Source organism: Salvelinus fontinalis, chromosome 23 (assembly GCF_029448725.1).
Source record: "Salvelinus fontinalis isolate EN_2023a chromosome 23, ASM2944872v1, whole genome shotgun sequence".
Taxonomy (NCBI): domain Eukaryota; kingdom Metazoa; phylum Chordata; class Actinopteri; order Salmoniformes; family Salmonidae; genus Salvelinus; species Salvelinus fontinalis.
In genome coordinates this window covers 31,220,796-31,234,218 of record NC_074687.1, presented here as the reverse complement: position 1 = coordinate 31,234,218, position 13,423 = coordinate 31,220,796, and the positions used below count along the sequence as shown (strand labels likewise).

At 45.3% G+C, this 13,423-nt stretch overlaps 1 protein-coding gene across 4 annotated transcripts in view; it reads left to right on the top strand.

The window, feature by feature from the left end:
• The window catches only part of LOC129821121 (diacylglycerol kinase beta-like), a 162,436-nt gene that overhangs the window by 93,332 nt on the left and 55,681 nt on the right, over positions 1–13,423 (top strand). For all 4 annotated transcript variants that reach the window (XM_055878439.1, XM_055878440.1, XM_055878438.1 and 1 more), the window contains 3 exons: positions 6,805–6,890; positions 6,987–7,076; positions 8,904–9,064. In XM_055878439.1, the coding sequence (XP_055734414.1) occupies positions 6,805–6,890; positions 6,987–7,076; positions 8,904–9,064 (337 nt within the window). The remainder of the gene's footprint in view (positions 1–6,804; positions 6,891–6,986; positions 7,077–8,903; positions 9,065–13,423) is intronic.

Below are 13,423 nucleotides of genomic sequence, written 5' to 3'. Positions count from 1 at the left end.
GAATAACTGCAGTGTTATTGATCCATCCGAAGTTTTCTCCTGTCACAGCCATTAAACTCTGTAACTGTTTTAAAGAAACCATTGGCCTCAAAGGGAAATCCCTGAGCGGTTTCCTTCCTCTCCGGCAATTGAGTTAGGAAGGACGCCTGTATCTTTGTAGTGACTGGGTGTATTGATACACATTTCAAAGTGTAATTAATAACTTCACCATGCTCAAAGGGATATTCAATGTCTGCTTAGAAAAATACCCATCTTCCAATAGGTGCCATTCTTTGAGAGGCATTGGAAAACCTTCCTGGTCTTTGTGGTTGAATCTGTGTTTAAAATTCATTGCTCGACTGAGGGACCTTACAAATAATTGTATGTGTGCGTACAGAGATGAGATAATCATTCAAAAATTATTGAAAATACTATTATTGCACACAGAGTGAGTCCATGCAATTTATTAGGTGACTTGTTAAGCACATTTTTACATATACATTTATTTAGATTTGCCTAAACAAAGGGTTGAATACTTATTGACTCAAGACATTTCAGCTTTTAATATTCAATTAATTTGTAAGAATGTCAAAAAACAGAATTCCACTATGACATTATGGGGTATTGTGTGTAGGCCAGTGACACAAAATCTACATTTAATCAGTTTTAAATTTAGGCTGTAACACAACAAAATGTGGAAAAAGTCAAGGGGTGTGAAAACTTTCTGAAGGTGCAGCATTGAAGGTCCCCAAGAACACAGTGAGCCTCCATCATTCTTAAATGGGAGACGTTTGGAACCACCAATACTCTTCCTAGAGCTGGCCACCCGGCCAAAATTGAGCAATCGGGGGAGAAGGGCTTTGGTCAGGGAGGTGACCAAGAACCCGATGGTCACTCTGACAGAGCTCTAGAGTTCCAATGTGGAGATGGGAGAAACTTCCAGAAGGACAACCATCTCTGCAGCACTCCACCAATCAGGCCTTTATGGTAGAGTTTCCAGACAGTAGCCACTCTTCAGTAAAAGGCACAAGGGAGCCCACTTGGAGTTTGCCAAAAGGCACCTAAAGGACTTTCAGAATCTCTCAGACAAGATCCTCTGGTGTGATGAAACCAAGATTGAACTATTTGGCCTGAATGTCAAGCGTCACGTCTGGAGGAAACCTGGAACCATCCCTACGGTGAAGCATGGTGGTGGCAGCGTCATGCTGTGGGGATGTTTTTCAGAGGCAGGGACTGGGAGACTAGTTAGGATCGAGGGAAAGATGAACGGAACAAATTACAGAGAGATCCTTGATGAAAACCTGCTCCAGAGCGCTCAGGACCTCAAATTGGGGGTTGGTTCACCTTCCAACAGTACAATGTCCCTAAGCACACAGCCAAGACAATGCAGGAGTGGCTTCGGGACAAGTCTATGAATGTCTTTGTGACCCAGCCAGAGCCCGCACTTGAACTCGATCGAAACATCTCTGGAGAGACCTGAAAATAGTTGTGCAAAGACGCTCACCATCCAACCTGACAGAGCTTGAATACTTATGTAAATGTTATATTTCCAGGGTTTTTTATTAGAAAAAATGTCTAAACATCTGTTTTTCCTTTGTCATTATGGGGTATTGTGTGTAGATTGATGGGGGGCGGAACCATACATTTTAAAATAAGGCTGTAACATAACAAAATGTGGAAAAAATCAAGGGGTCTGAATACTTTCCAAAGGCACTGTATTTGGATAAGGTGATTTGGCTCGGTTATGTAATCCTTATAGGCCCGTTTCAAGGAGAAAGAAAAATAGGAATCAGCTCTACTTTTCACACCAAAATAAACACAGTTCCTTTCTCACATTCAGACACGGTTGTCAAGAGTGTTAGATATGAAAACAAGGATGGCATAAAAAACGGATTACCCCAATGCTCAGGGTGGCACTCTGCCCATTCAGGAGATAATGTATGGGAGACTGGCTCCGTCCAGTGGCGGGCATGCGCAGTTTCACCATGGGTAAGGAGGACGGTGACAAGGGGGTACGGTCTGCAGTTCGTCCTCCTCCTTTTCGTGGTGTCATTACGTCAATGGTCTCCGAGGTCCTAGCGCCTGTCTTTAGAGAGGAGATTTCCTCTCTCCTTCAACAACAGGCTATTCAGGTGGTGCCCGTGTCAGAAGTACAGAGCGGTTGGTGCAGCTGGTACTTCTTACTTCCCAAGAGCGATGGAACGTTGCATCCCATCCTGGACTTGTGTGTTTTAAACAATCACCTCAAGGTTTGCATGTTCAAAATGCTGACACTTCGCCGGCTATTGCAGTCGTTGCGTCCCAGTGATTGGTTCACGTCCATTGATCTGAAAGATGCATATTTTCATGTGGCTATACTGTACATCCTCCCCACAGAAAGTTTCTGAGATTTCGTTTTGAGGATGTGGCCTACAAGTTTCTGGTCCTGCCTTTCGGGCTCTCCCTATCGCCCCCGCACCTTTTCTATGGTGGTGGAGGCGGCTTTGGCACCGTGCCAGGGGATCAGAGTATTGGCCTATCTGGATGATTGGCTGGGAGTAGAGGAGTCGCGAGAACAGGTGGAGCTCCACACTGCCATGCTGGTTTCCCATATTCAGTCTCTGGGGTTCATAGTGAATAACAAGAAAAGTTGCTTGACTCCGGCTCAATGCATTCAGTTTCTTGGTCTGCTTTGGTGTATCAGTGTCTGTGGACCCTGCTCTATGAGTTTCCTCCAATGGACCTGATTCAGGCTACCGTGGAGAGGGTCCTACAGCAGGGTATTTTTATTCTGGTTGCTCCCTGTTGGCCCCGACAACCCTGGTTCCCGGACTCATGGAGGATTCCGTGTCGTTGGGATCTATTGAGTTTAGCACCCACAAACGCAGATATGGAATCTGTGGGTTTGGTCCCTGAAAGGTTGAATTTTGACTTCATGTGCCCCCTATATGAGAGGGTTGTATACATATAAGTGGTATGTTTGAGGATTGATGTCAGGTTAAAGGAGTATGTCCTTTTCAGAGCTCTTTGGTGGACATTGTTATGTTCTTGCAAGAGCTTTTTGAACAGGGCCTTTCTTTTTCCACATTGAAGGTTATTATGGTAGCCATCTTGACGTGTCATGTAGGGATCGACAGCTCTACTCCAGGGTCTCATTTTCTGGTGGTGATGTTCCCTAAAGGCATGCGTCGGCTCAGACCAGTTTCTAAGCCTATGGCACCGACCTGGGACCTGGCTTTGGTCCTGGACGCTCCGTTTCAACCATTGGACTCTGTGGACCTGAAGGTATTTTCCTACAAGACTGCCCTGCTCATGGCTTTGGCATCACCCAAGCACGTTGGGGATCTCCACGCATCAGTACATCCTTTCTGTTTGGAGTTTGCGCCTGGCAACTCCAAAGTGACGTTACGTCTTAATGCAGCTTTTGCTCCCAAGGTTATGCCTATGTCTTACAGGTCCCATGGCTTTCAAGCTGTTTCCTTTCTCACATCCTCGGTTTGCTTCCAGTGAACAACAGAGGTTGCATGGCCTGTGTCCGGTGCGCGCATTACGCACGTATATGGATAGGACCAAGGATATCCGCGTTTGTGACAACTTTTTGTCTGTTTCTCTAATCCAGTTTGGGGTTTCAGTTTGGGGTAGTGTGTACTGATGGTAGGCTTTGTTACTTTGGTCCCAGCTCTCTGCAGGTCATTCACTAGGTCCCCCCGTGTGGTTCTGGGATTTTTGCTCACCGTTCTTGTGATCATTTTGACCCCACGGGGTGAGATCTTGCGTGGAGCCCCAGATCGAGAGAGATTATCAGTGGTCTTGTATGTCTTCCATTTCCCAATAATTGCTCCTACAGTTGATTTCCTCAAACCAAGCTGCTTACCTATTGCAGATTCAGTCTTCCCAGCCTGGTGCAGATCTACAATTTTGTTTCTGGTGTCCTTTGACAGCTCTTTGGTCTTGGCCATAGTGGAGTTTGGAGTGTGACTGTTTGAGTTTGTGGACAGGTGTCTTTTATACTGATAACAAGTTCAAACAGGTGCCATTAATACAGGTAACGAGTGGAGGAAAGAGGATCCTCTTAAAGAAGGAGTTACAGGTCTGTGAGATCCAGAAATCTTGCTTGTTTGTAAGTGACCAAATACTCATTTTCCACCATAATTTGCTAATTAATTAATTAAAAATCCTACAATGTGATTTTCTGGATTTTTTTCCCTCATTTTGTCTGTCATGGTTGAAGTGTACCTATGATGAAAATTACAGGCCTCTCTCATCTTTTTAAGTGGGAGAACCTGCACAATTGGTGGCTGACTAAATACTTTTTTGCCCCACTGTATAAGGAAGATAATCCACTATTCACATAAGTCTGGGTGGTTACGGGGTATCCTTACATGGAAAACATATTATAGTGTGAGACTGCTGTTGTGGGATTGTTATATAGGACTTTTATTTGGATTAGCCATTAGCCATTAGTCTGGCTCTTGATAGCTTTACTCATCATATGTATTAACCTATTTTGTTGTTAGCTAATGTTATGCGTGAGTTTGTTAGGGGACACACAGGAGTCGTGGGTGAAGTTTAGCCATGCTTTATTGTAATTACCTGCTGGGCCTCAGCACATGTCATGTCATCAATAAACCCTGATGAAGACAGCCTGCTGTTGAATAAATTATTGCATCTGAGCTACCAGAGTTTGAAGCTTTTCCTTTTCTTTTAATGTCATCAATACATGCCAGTGTGGTGGATCAATCTGATGTCATGACAAATAAGTTGCTATCTTCATTCATATCTTCATCTTCATTCCCTCCTCCTTGTATAACTCCTCCATTGTTGGTCATCCTTGCATCACTTACAAAGGCATATTTGTCAGGACAGTGTGGATAGATACATATCTCAGAACTGTATGTAGAGTTGTAAACCAGCCCAAGCTGACCTCCTTTGTACGCTGTCCAAATGTATATTTGTCAGGACATTATGGATACATATCTTAATGCGTACAGCCAAAGACAGGCCTAATGTTGTCTGGCTATATAGCATAGCAGACACAGGGTTAATATAGACCCAGACAAATTCTCCAGCGCCGTTACCATGGGCTCCATGGCAACAGCCTCAGTCACCACTAGGCTTTTCGAGTGGCAGATTGAAGCTGAGTGATTTGTTTAGAGAATACAATTAGTTGTTTTGTGTTGATTAAGAGTGATGTCTCCATCCTAATGCAGATGGTCGTTTGGCCCTGTTGTTGATGCGCTTTCTCCAACTAAGCCCACATGCATAAAACATTGTCACGATTTGTCAAGCCTCATGCGGTGAGGTTAAAGGATATTAATGTTTAATGTTGATGTGCAAATGTTTTGTTAAATGTGATACATACGCAGCTCGGTGCTGTACCTACAGATTTCCCTGGAGTGCTGGCATGCTTGTGTTGTGCGTCACTAAGGGAGAGTGCAGTTCACTTCAACGACCAGGAGAGAGGGCAATCTGTCGCACTGTTGTCAACCACCATGTCAGTGATACACACAAATCAAATCAAATTTTATTAGTCACAGGTGCCGAATACAACAGGTGTAGACTTTACAGTGAAATGCTTACTTATGAGCCCCTAACAAACAATGCAGTTAAAAAAATATATGAGTAAGAATAAGAAATAAAAGTAACAAGTAATTAAAGAGCAGCAGTAAAATAACAATAGCAAGACTGTACACAGGGGGGCACCGGTACAGAGTCAATGTGCGGGGCCAACGGTTAGTTGAGGTAATATGTACATGTAGGTAGAGTTATTAAAGTGACTATGCATAGATGATAACAACAGAGTAGCAGTGGTGTAAAAGAGGGGGGGCAATGTACATGGTCTGGGTAGCCATTTGATTAGATGTTCAGGAGTCTTATGGCTTGGGGGAAGAAGCTGTTTAGAAGCTTCTTAGACCTAGACATGGCGCTCCACTATCGCTTGCCGTGCGGTAGCAGAGAGAACAGTCTATGACTAGGGAGGCTGGAGTCTTTGACAATTTTTAGGGCCTTCCTCTGACCACCTGGCAGGAAGTGATATACTGTGATATACTGGGCCGTACACCCACCCTCTGTAGTGCCTTGCGGTCGAAGGCCGAGCAGTTGCCATAGCAGGCAGTGATTTGATTTGATGCAACCAGTCAGGATGCTCTCGATGGTGCAGCTGTAGAACCTTTTGAGGATCTGAGGACCCATGCCAAATCTTTTCAGTCTTCTGAGGGGGAATAGGTTTTGTTGTACCCTCTTCACGACTGTCTTGGTGTGCTTGGACCAAGTTAGTTTGTTGGTGATGTGGAGCTCTCAACCTGTGCCACTACAGCCCTGTCAATGAGAATGGGGGCGTGCTTGGTCCTCTTTATCCTGTAGTCCACAATCTTCTCCTTTGTCTTGGAGATGATTGTGGACTACAGCCGCACACGTTGTGGACTTTGACACAGCCGCACATGATTGTGGACTAACACACGCACACACACACACATAACACACGCACGCACGCACGCACGCACGCACGCACGCACACACACACACACACACACACACACACACACACACACACACACACACACACACACACACACACACACACACAGGGTGTTTGTGCTGTTTGCACTGCAGCTGTTTTTTGGGGGCACATGAAAGCCCCTGTCGACACCTATGTCCTGACCCAGATTAAAGGTTGCTTTGAAGGTGACCCAGACACTCTGTAAGGATGGACACCAGCCACATTAATGCATCTTTCTCGCTTTCTTTCTATCTCTCTTTCTCTCTCTCTCTTTCTCTCTCTCTCTGTGACTGTGTGTGTGCGTGTGTATATGTGTATTTACATATTTATGTATTTATGTCTTCCAGGCTCAACTTCTTCCATGATGTCCCTGATTTCCGGGTGCTGGCGTGTGGAGGGGATGGGACAGTGGGATGGATCTTAGACTGTATTGGTGTGTCTCAATTCTATTGGATTAAACTCATGTACTCATGTGATGCAATCCATCAGAATTGTAATCATTATCTTATTGTTATCTGTCCATCTGCAGACAAGGCCAACTTCACCAGAGATCCCCCTGTGGCCATCCTCCCTCTGGGCACAGGGAACGACCTGGCAAGATGCCTACGCTGGGGCGGAGGTGAGGAGCTGTGTGTGTGTGTGTGTGTGTGTGTGTGTGTGTGTGTGTGTGTGTGTGTGTGTGTGTGTGTGTGTGTGTGTGTGTGTGTGTGTGTGTGTGTGTGTGTGTGTGTGTGTGTGTGTGTGTGTGTGTGTACATCGAACGCAGTGAGAGTCTTGTTTTACTTTTTCCTGCTCACTGAAAGCTTCAATCAGCATTATTTTCCCCAATATCCTCACAATGCTCCTGTTGTGTCCTTGTGGTCCCTAACCCGTCCTCATAGACCTTATATGAAAGTGCTATATTATGCAAAGCAGAGTTCTTATATAATCCCTGTTTGCTTATTGGCTGTGCCTGTTTTTGGGCCAATAGTTGTGACCCTGATTATGACTGACTGCTTGACCTGACCATGGCTTGTAGAGGCCAGCAGAGCACTTTAGCCAGGCGGAAGGCATATGATGTTATGATGCTTGTAAACTAAATAGACAGATATTTCCCAGAGGCTTTTTGACCAAGCACAAGTTGAATACATTATGTTCTCGGAAAAATAATTTAAAAAGCAGCTGGATTCTTTGAATATTTCTGACCAGATGTACAGCTGTACAGTATTAGACAGTAGCTGTGAGTGACTTACTGTGTGAGAGCGGTCTTTGTGGAAACATATTGCACATGCTTTTTAATTTCTAGCACAGTAAACCAATCATCTAAATTGTGTTTGGTGACACAATTTCCTATTGATCTCCTATTAAGTGGTAGATGTTATATGACAGATGGTATAGGCCTGTTGTAACTATTTGAGGCAGGATTGGGCTGTATGTTAGCCTGTGTGTGTCATGGGTATTGGGATATACAAACATGAATGAGTATAAGTAGTCTGTGAATTGTTTGTTTAATATTCAGGGTATGAAGTATGCTAATTGACTTCTTACATTACATCATCATTGCTTTCTCCCTCTGTGATTTGGGATAAGTGTGAGCTCAGACTGTTGGAGATCACATGAGGGGGAACAAGTGTCATCACACATGGCTCCTGGCTCCCAGGGGAGGTCACCATGTGAGTAAATTGGAGAGAGGAGAATATTCAGCCTCTCCTGGAGGACAAATAATAGAAGTCGATTTCAGATGTTTCTTTATTATTACAAGGAACGTGTTTCAGCGTGATGCTCTCTTCAAAACCCTGGAGCTCCCCATGCGCCTTGTTTAGAGAGGGAGGTAGCAGGTACTTTTCCTTTCCCTTCAGTCATCATGTGTTAGTAGCACAGGAGGGGGGAACATGTGTCATCACACATTGTCCCTGGCTCTCAGGACGTAAGTGGCAGAGTCCCCTGGTGTTCTCAGTGTGATGGGTCCTCATTATACGCTCACACCCCCATGACAGCCAGTGATATAACACTAACAACGGCCCACCTCTCAGCAGCACTGAGCACAGTCATCATCAGAGTCATTGTGGTTCAGACCCACTGGGTCTCAGACACAGAGGATCTGGTTACCGGAGCCCGAGATGGGGTTCTATCCCATGGCACAGTGTAATGATGGCTCTATTGTGTAGGCTCATACTGTTTACCAACACTCTCTCAGAGAGGCCCGTCAGTTGGTTGGAGTTCTATTTCGTGGCATTGGACTTATTTACCTGCTCCTCTTCATCCCCTCAGGGACATAAGGCCACAATGAGGACTTTACTGTGTACACTTAAACCATTAGGCTGTTTTGTCATTCACTGTGTGACGACTTCTTAGTTGGTCTGAGAGCCTGGGTCTGAGAGTGTGGGTGACCTTAGTGTGTGTGATGGCTGTATCTCATTGTGTCCTATGTCTGACTTCTCACCTGTCTCTCTCTCCTTTCCTGTAGGTTATGAAGGAGGCAGTCTTCTGAAGTTCCTGCGGGACATAGAGCACAGCACAGAGATGGTTCTGGACCGATGGAACATCGACATCGTTCCTGTTGACAAGGAGGAGAAGGGAGACCCTGTCCCTAACAGCATCGTCAACAACTACTTCTCCATCGGAGTGGTGCGAGAACAACCCACACCTCTACACATAGACACACTACACACGCAAACAGATGGCCATACATGCACGTGCACACACACACACACACGCACTCTAGTTATTAGTTTCACCAGGAAATGTTCGTTGACATGCAGAACCAATTTTCACCCTCAAATTCTTATCCTTAAAACACACACACACTCAATCCTACCTGCCTGGCTCTCCATATTCAGTTCAAACCATAAGCAGGACATAGCAATGGTCAAATTGTGGTGTAGATATTGGGGGGGCAGTAGACAGGGGTTCCGGTGGTCCTTCCCCAGAATTGCTTTGACATTTTAAAACAAATTTCCTACAATTCTACACAGTATGACATTACTTATTATGCCTATTTTTTGAGGGGTACATGGGTATTTTTAAAACACAGTATAAGTGGAAGGAGAAGTGGAAGGAGAAGTCTTCACCATCTTTTATGAAGGTATTTCAAGGCAAATATTAGGAATACACAAAAGATGAAGACTGAGTTGTATTATAGTCGGACTTCGACTACCTTATGCTCAGTCCACATGTCCCCCCATCCCCCATGGCAATTTCATTTATGGGACATAGGCACAGTACTATGCCACAGTATGGGATTGCCTATCCCAGCAGGAGTTAAACAATTTGCAGAATCCCCGGAGGTTTTTAAGCCTCTCAGGCAGGTTAATTACTGTATTTCCCATTTTAATGGGAAGAAACCAGCATCGCCCTGGTCCCTGTTGCTTAGCAACCATTTATCGCTCTCCTCACGGCCCCACTGTTCAAAACAAATTACCATGGGCATGCCTCAAATGTATTAGACTACAGGGACCAGAAGGACGAGGTCAAATGGGTGCTGTCTCAGTTGTTGTCTTGATGTCGCTCTCAATCAACCCCTGACACTTCAGATGGATGTTTCATATCTCTGTTATCAAATCTACGGTTGCTTAACAGTAAGGTGCCTGCAGCACCTCATTTGAGAAAGCAATCCCTTTTATGGTCTTTCCTCTCTTTATTTTCCTTTGCAGGGAAGCCTTAAAATACACAAACAGCCAGGAGTAGACAGTGAGACTTAGCCGAAATGTGATTGGTACATAATATGTCTGGACCAATCACAGGTAGAACAAGGATGAGGGAGGAAGGGGCGAACTTGGCAGGGATACGAGGCACTATTGTGATGTTATGCAACCCGGCCTCCCACTGGTCCCAGGCCTGCCACATATTCAGCAGGTTTCTGCCAAACACATGAATCTACCATCCTGTTACTGCTGTGCTATGAGTACACCCTAGCCTGCTGGACCCATATCTGTTTGTCCTGTATTGCCAACAATGACAATATTGAAAGCAGTTGACTGGGATCAGTACTTTGTCTCATAATGTTCAGCATATTGCTGATCGAATGGAAAGACAAAATGGTTTAATTAGAATGTGGATGTTATTAGCAAACGACCAACCCTCTGACCTTTCTATCTAGACAATGGGTCTTTCTCCACTGTGTAATGCCTGGGTCAGAAGGGCCAGAGGATGCAGGCTAGGGGGTGACCAGGGGACAATGCCCTCTCTGTGGGATTCAGATGTGGGCCGGGTGGGTGGTAGTGCCAGTGCCAGGATGGTCCAAACTTTGGTTGCAGCCACTGTCTAGCATCTACCCTGGCTATACACCGTTTCTAAAGAAGTGCTGGCTACATTTAAAACTGTTATTGATGATAGAACAGTGATTTACAGTCCATTTACATTCAAATATATCTCAATTCTGTGTTCCTGAGAGGACCTTTTAAGCTCAAATTGATCCCTTCGAAGGATTCTGTATTTATGTAATCCACTATGCCCAATGCCATTCCCAAGTTGTTGATGGCGCTTTTGGTCTGCTGTAGGCTAGTCCTAGCTCTCTGCCCTGATCTAATGCGGCATGGCATGGCCCTGTAACAGGGCAACAGATCTCATCTCCATGGCTTCAGTTGCCAGGGACAGATGGCTGCATATCTGTGCACCAATGACACCTGGGCAAACGAGCGCTGGCGCGATGACTCACGCCATATCATGATGTAATCATTAGCAGCCCCGAATCAGGTTCAATGTCCATATCCATATTGGGGCATCACTTCCTGCCATCACAGTCACAGACCTTCCCCTCCCAGGACAGGGATTGGGTTGCCATGGCGTTGGCGCTCTCAAGGCCAATTTTCGAATCTCAACTGTCATCTGTTTCTTGTTGCAGTGAGTTAATTGTGGATGACGTGGTAGCCATATTGACTGTCACTAAGAGAATGCTCTAGGCTAGAGATAAAGATGTGTTTTGTGGTATTGCTAATTTGTTCTCTGCCTCAGATTACTTTGTATTGCTTTTGGGCATCAGTGCTCTGCACTAAGTACACACTTAAACTTGATCATATTAAATAACAAATAAAATCTAACAAAATCATACAACATACATCCTAAGAAGAGTCAACCATAAATCCACATTGAGAAGAGCTTCATATAAAATCCTTCTCTGGTCACTGTCAAACTTTAGTCTGAATACAATGACACAGACTGAAGCTTGTCTACAGGAAACTAACTCTTTGACAAGACGGCTTCATGTTAGCCATTCTGGATCTATTTCACCATACAGACACTACATTAACATTAACCCTCAGTCATTACTGTAACCCTAACCCTAACACACTGATCAGATGGGAGAGGAGTCTGTCTACATGTACATATGGCAGGCACCTTGGGTTTCAACCCCAAATCCTAAGCCTCACTTCAATCCCACATCCCCATATTGCATTCCAAGACTTCCTTCCGTACCTTGCCTTGCTCTCTTAGAACCCCTGTAATTCAAACAATTCAGCCCCACTTCAGTCTCTCATCCCCACGGAAATCCCCAAGATTTCCCTCCCTGCCGTGCCTTTACAGTATGTATTAGGCACTCCATATACTCCTATAATGTATTACATCCCTGCACCCTGAGTGATCCCGTTCCCAACCCCTGAAAATAATCTGTGTGAGGAATTAGTGAGAGGGAAATCACACCATGTCAGCAGCCATTAAAGAAGCCACCTCACCCCTTCCTCACCCCAGCCCCTTAACTTGAGGAAGCCGATCTCTCCAGGGTGCGAGAGAACGATGAAACGGGTCCTGCCATCAACAAGCTATCTGCTCTCCAAGCGTGGCTCTATGCCTAGCTATGAGAAGTGGAGATTGCCTGGGACTGGCTCTGACCCTTCTACCATGTAAAGCTCTCTGGCGCTCTAGCTATGTGTTAGCTATAGCTACTTACCCACCGTGTTACTCTGTGGTCTGTGGATCCAATCCACAGTGACCTGTCCTGTGTGTCGACAGCAGGGTGTGTAGTGCTTGCTCAGGGGACAGCCAAGCCAGGCCTCTAGGGAGGGTAGAGGGAAGTGAAGGTTAGACTGAGGGGATAAAGATGGGAGAGAGAGAGAGGTGCAGGGGGAGGAGTAGTGCTGGCAACACCAAAGGTCAGGGGAAGTATCAGTGACAGGAAGTTAGCGTCTGCCAGGTTCAGACCAGGTTACCGTGGTAATGAATGACAGTGCTGAGTGACACCTGGCTGGTTCTTAAAGATAGGGAGGGAAACAACCCCCCCACCCCGTACTCTTCTCTATGTCTGTCGGAACACACATGCACTCACACAGATACACATCATAGGTACTGTACACATCATACACAAATATACAGTATAAACCCTTTTACAAATGAACCCACATATTCACACAAACTATTTGTCTCCCTTTCGCACACACACACACACACACACAAACACACAAAGATACTGTATATAAGCAGCATGCATTGCTTACATAAAAACACAATTCTCTCAGGAACAGGTCCCCAGCGAGTCGCGTTAGCACCTGCTACCTACAGCTATGATGACAGGGGCACAGATGGACTCCACACAGGCACAGTGGCACAGCAGCTTGCTACAATAGGCTCACTATGACCCTGTATGGGCATTCAGATCTAGAGCTCCGGTTCCGTTTGACCATCCTAATTTATCTTATTCAAAAGCAATTTCAATGGAAATTCTCAATTTAGAATTTAGTCCAGGCCTTGGCTTAATCTGTATCCAGGAAACCAACCAATAATAGTTTTGTAGAGCTGTATTTGTGTGATGCCCCTAAACCAATGGGTGACTGGACTGGATGGATGGCTTTGAAGTATGTCCCAGTGCTGCAGAATGGGGTGAGGGTTGACGTGGGGAGGTAGGGGTGAGGGTTGAGAGGGGGGGATAGGGGTGACACCCACTTTTCCCCAGATCACACTTTGATGTTCCCGAAAGGGCACCAACCAAAATGGGTTGAAAAAGCAACCTATTTCTCCCTCTATCTGGGGGCTGTGATAGAAATGGTTCTGAGG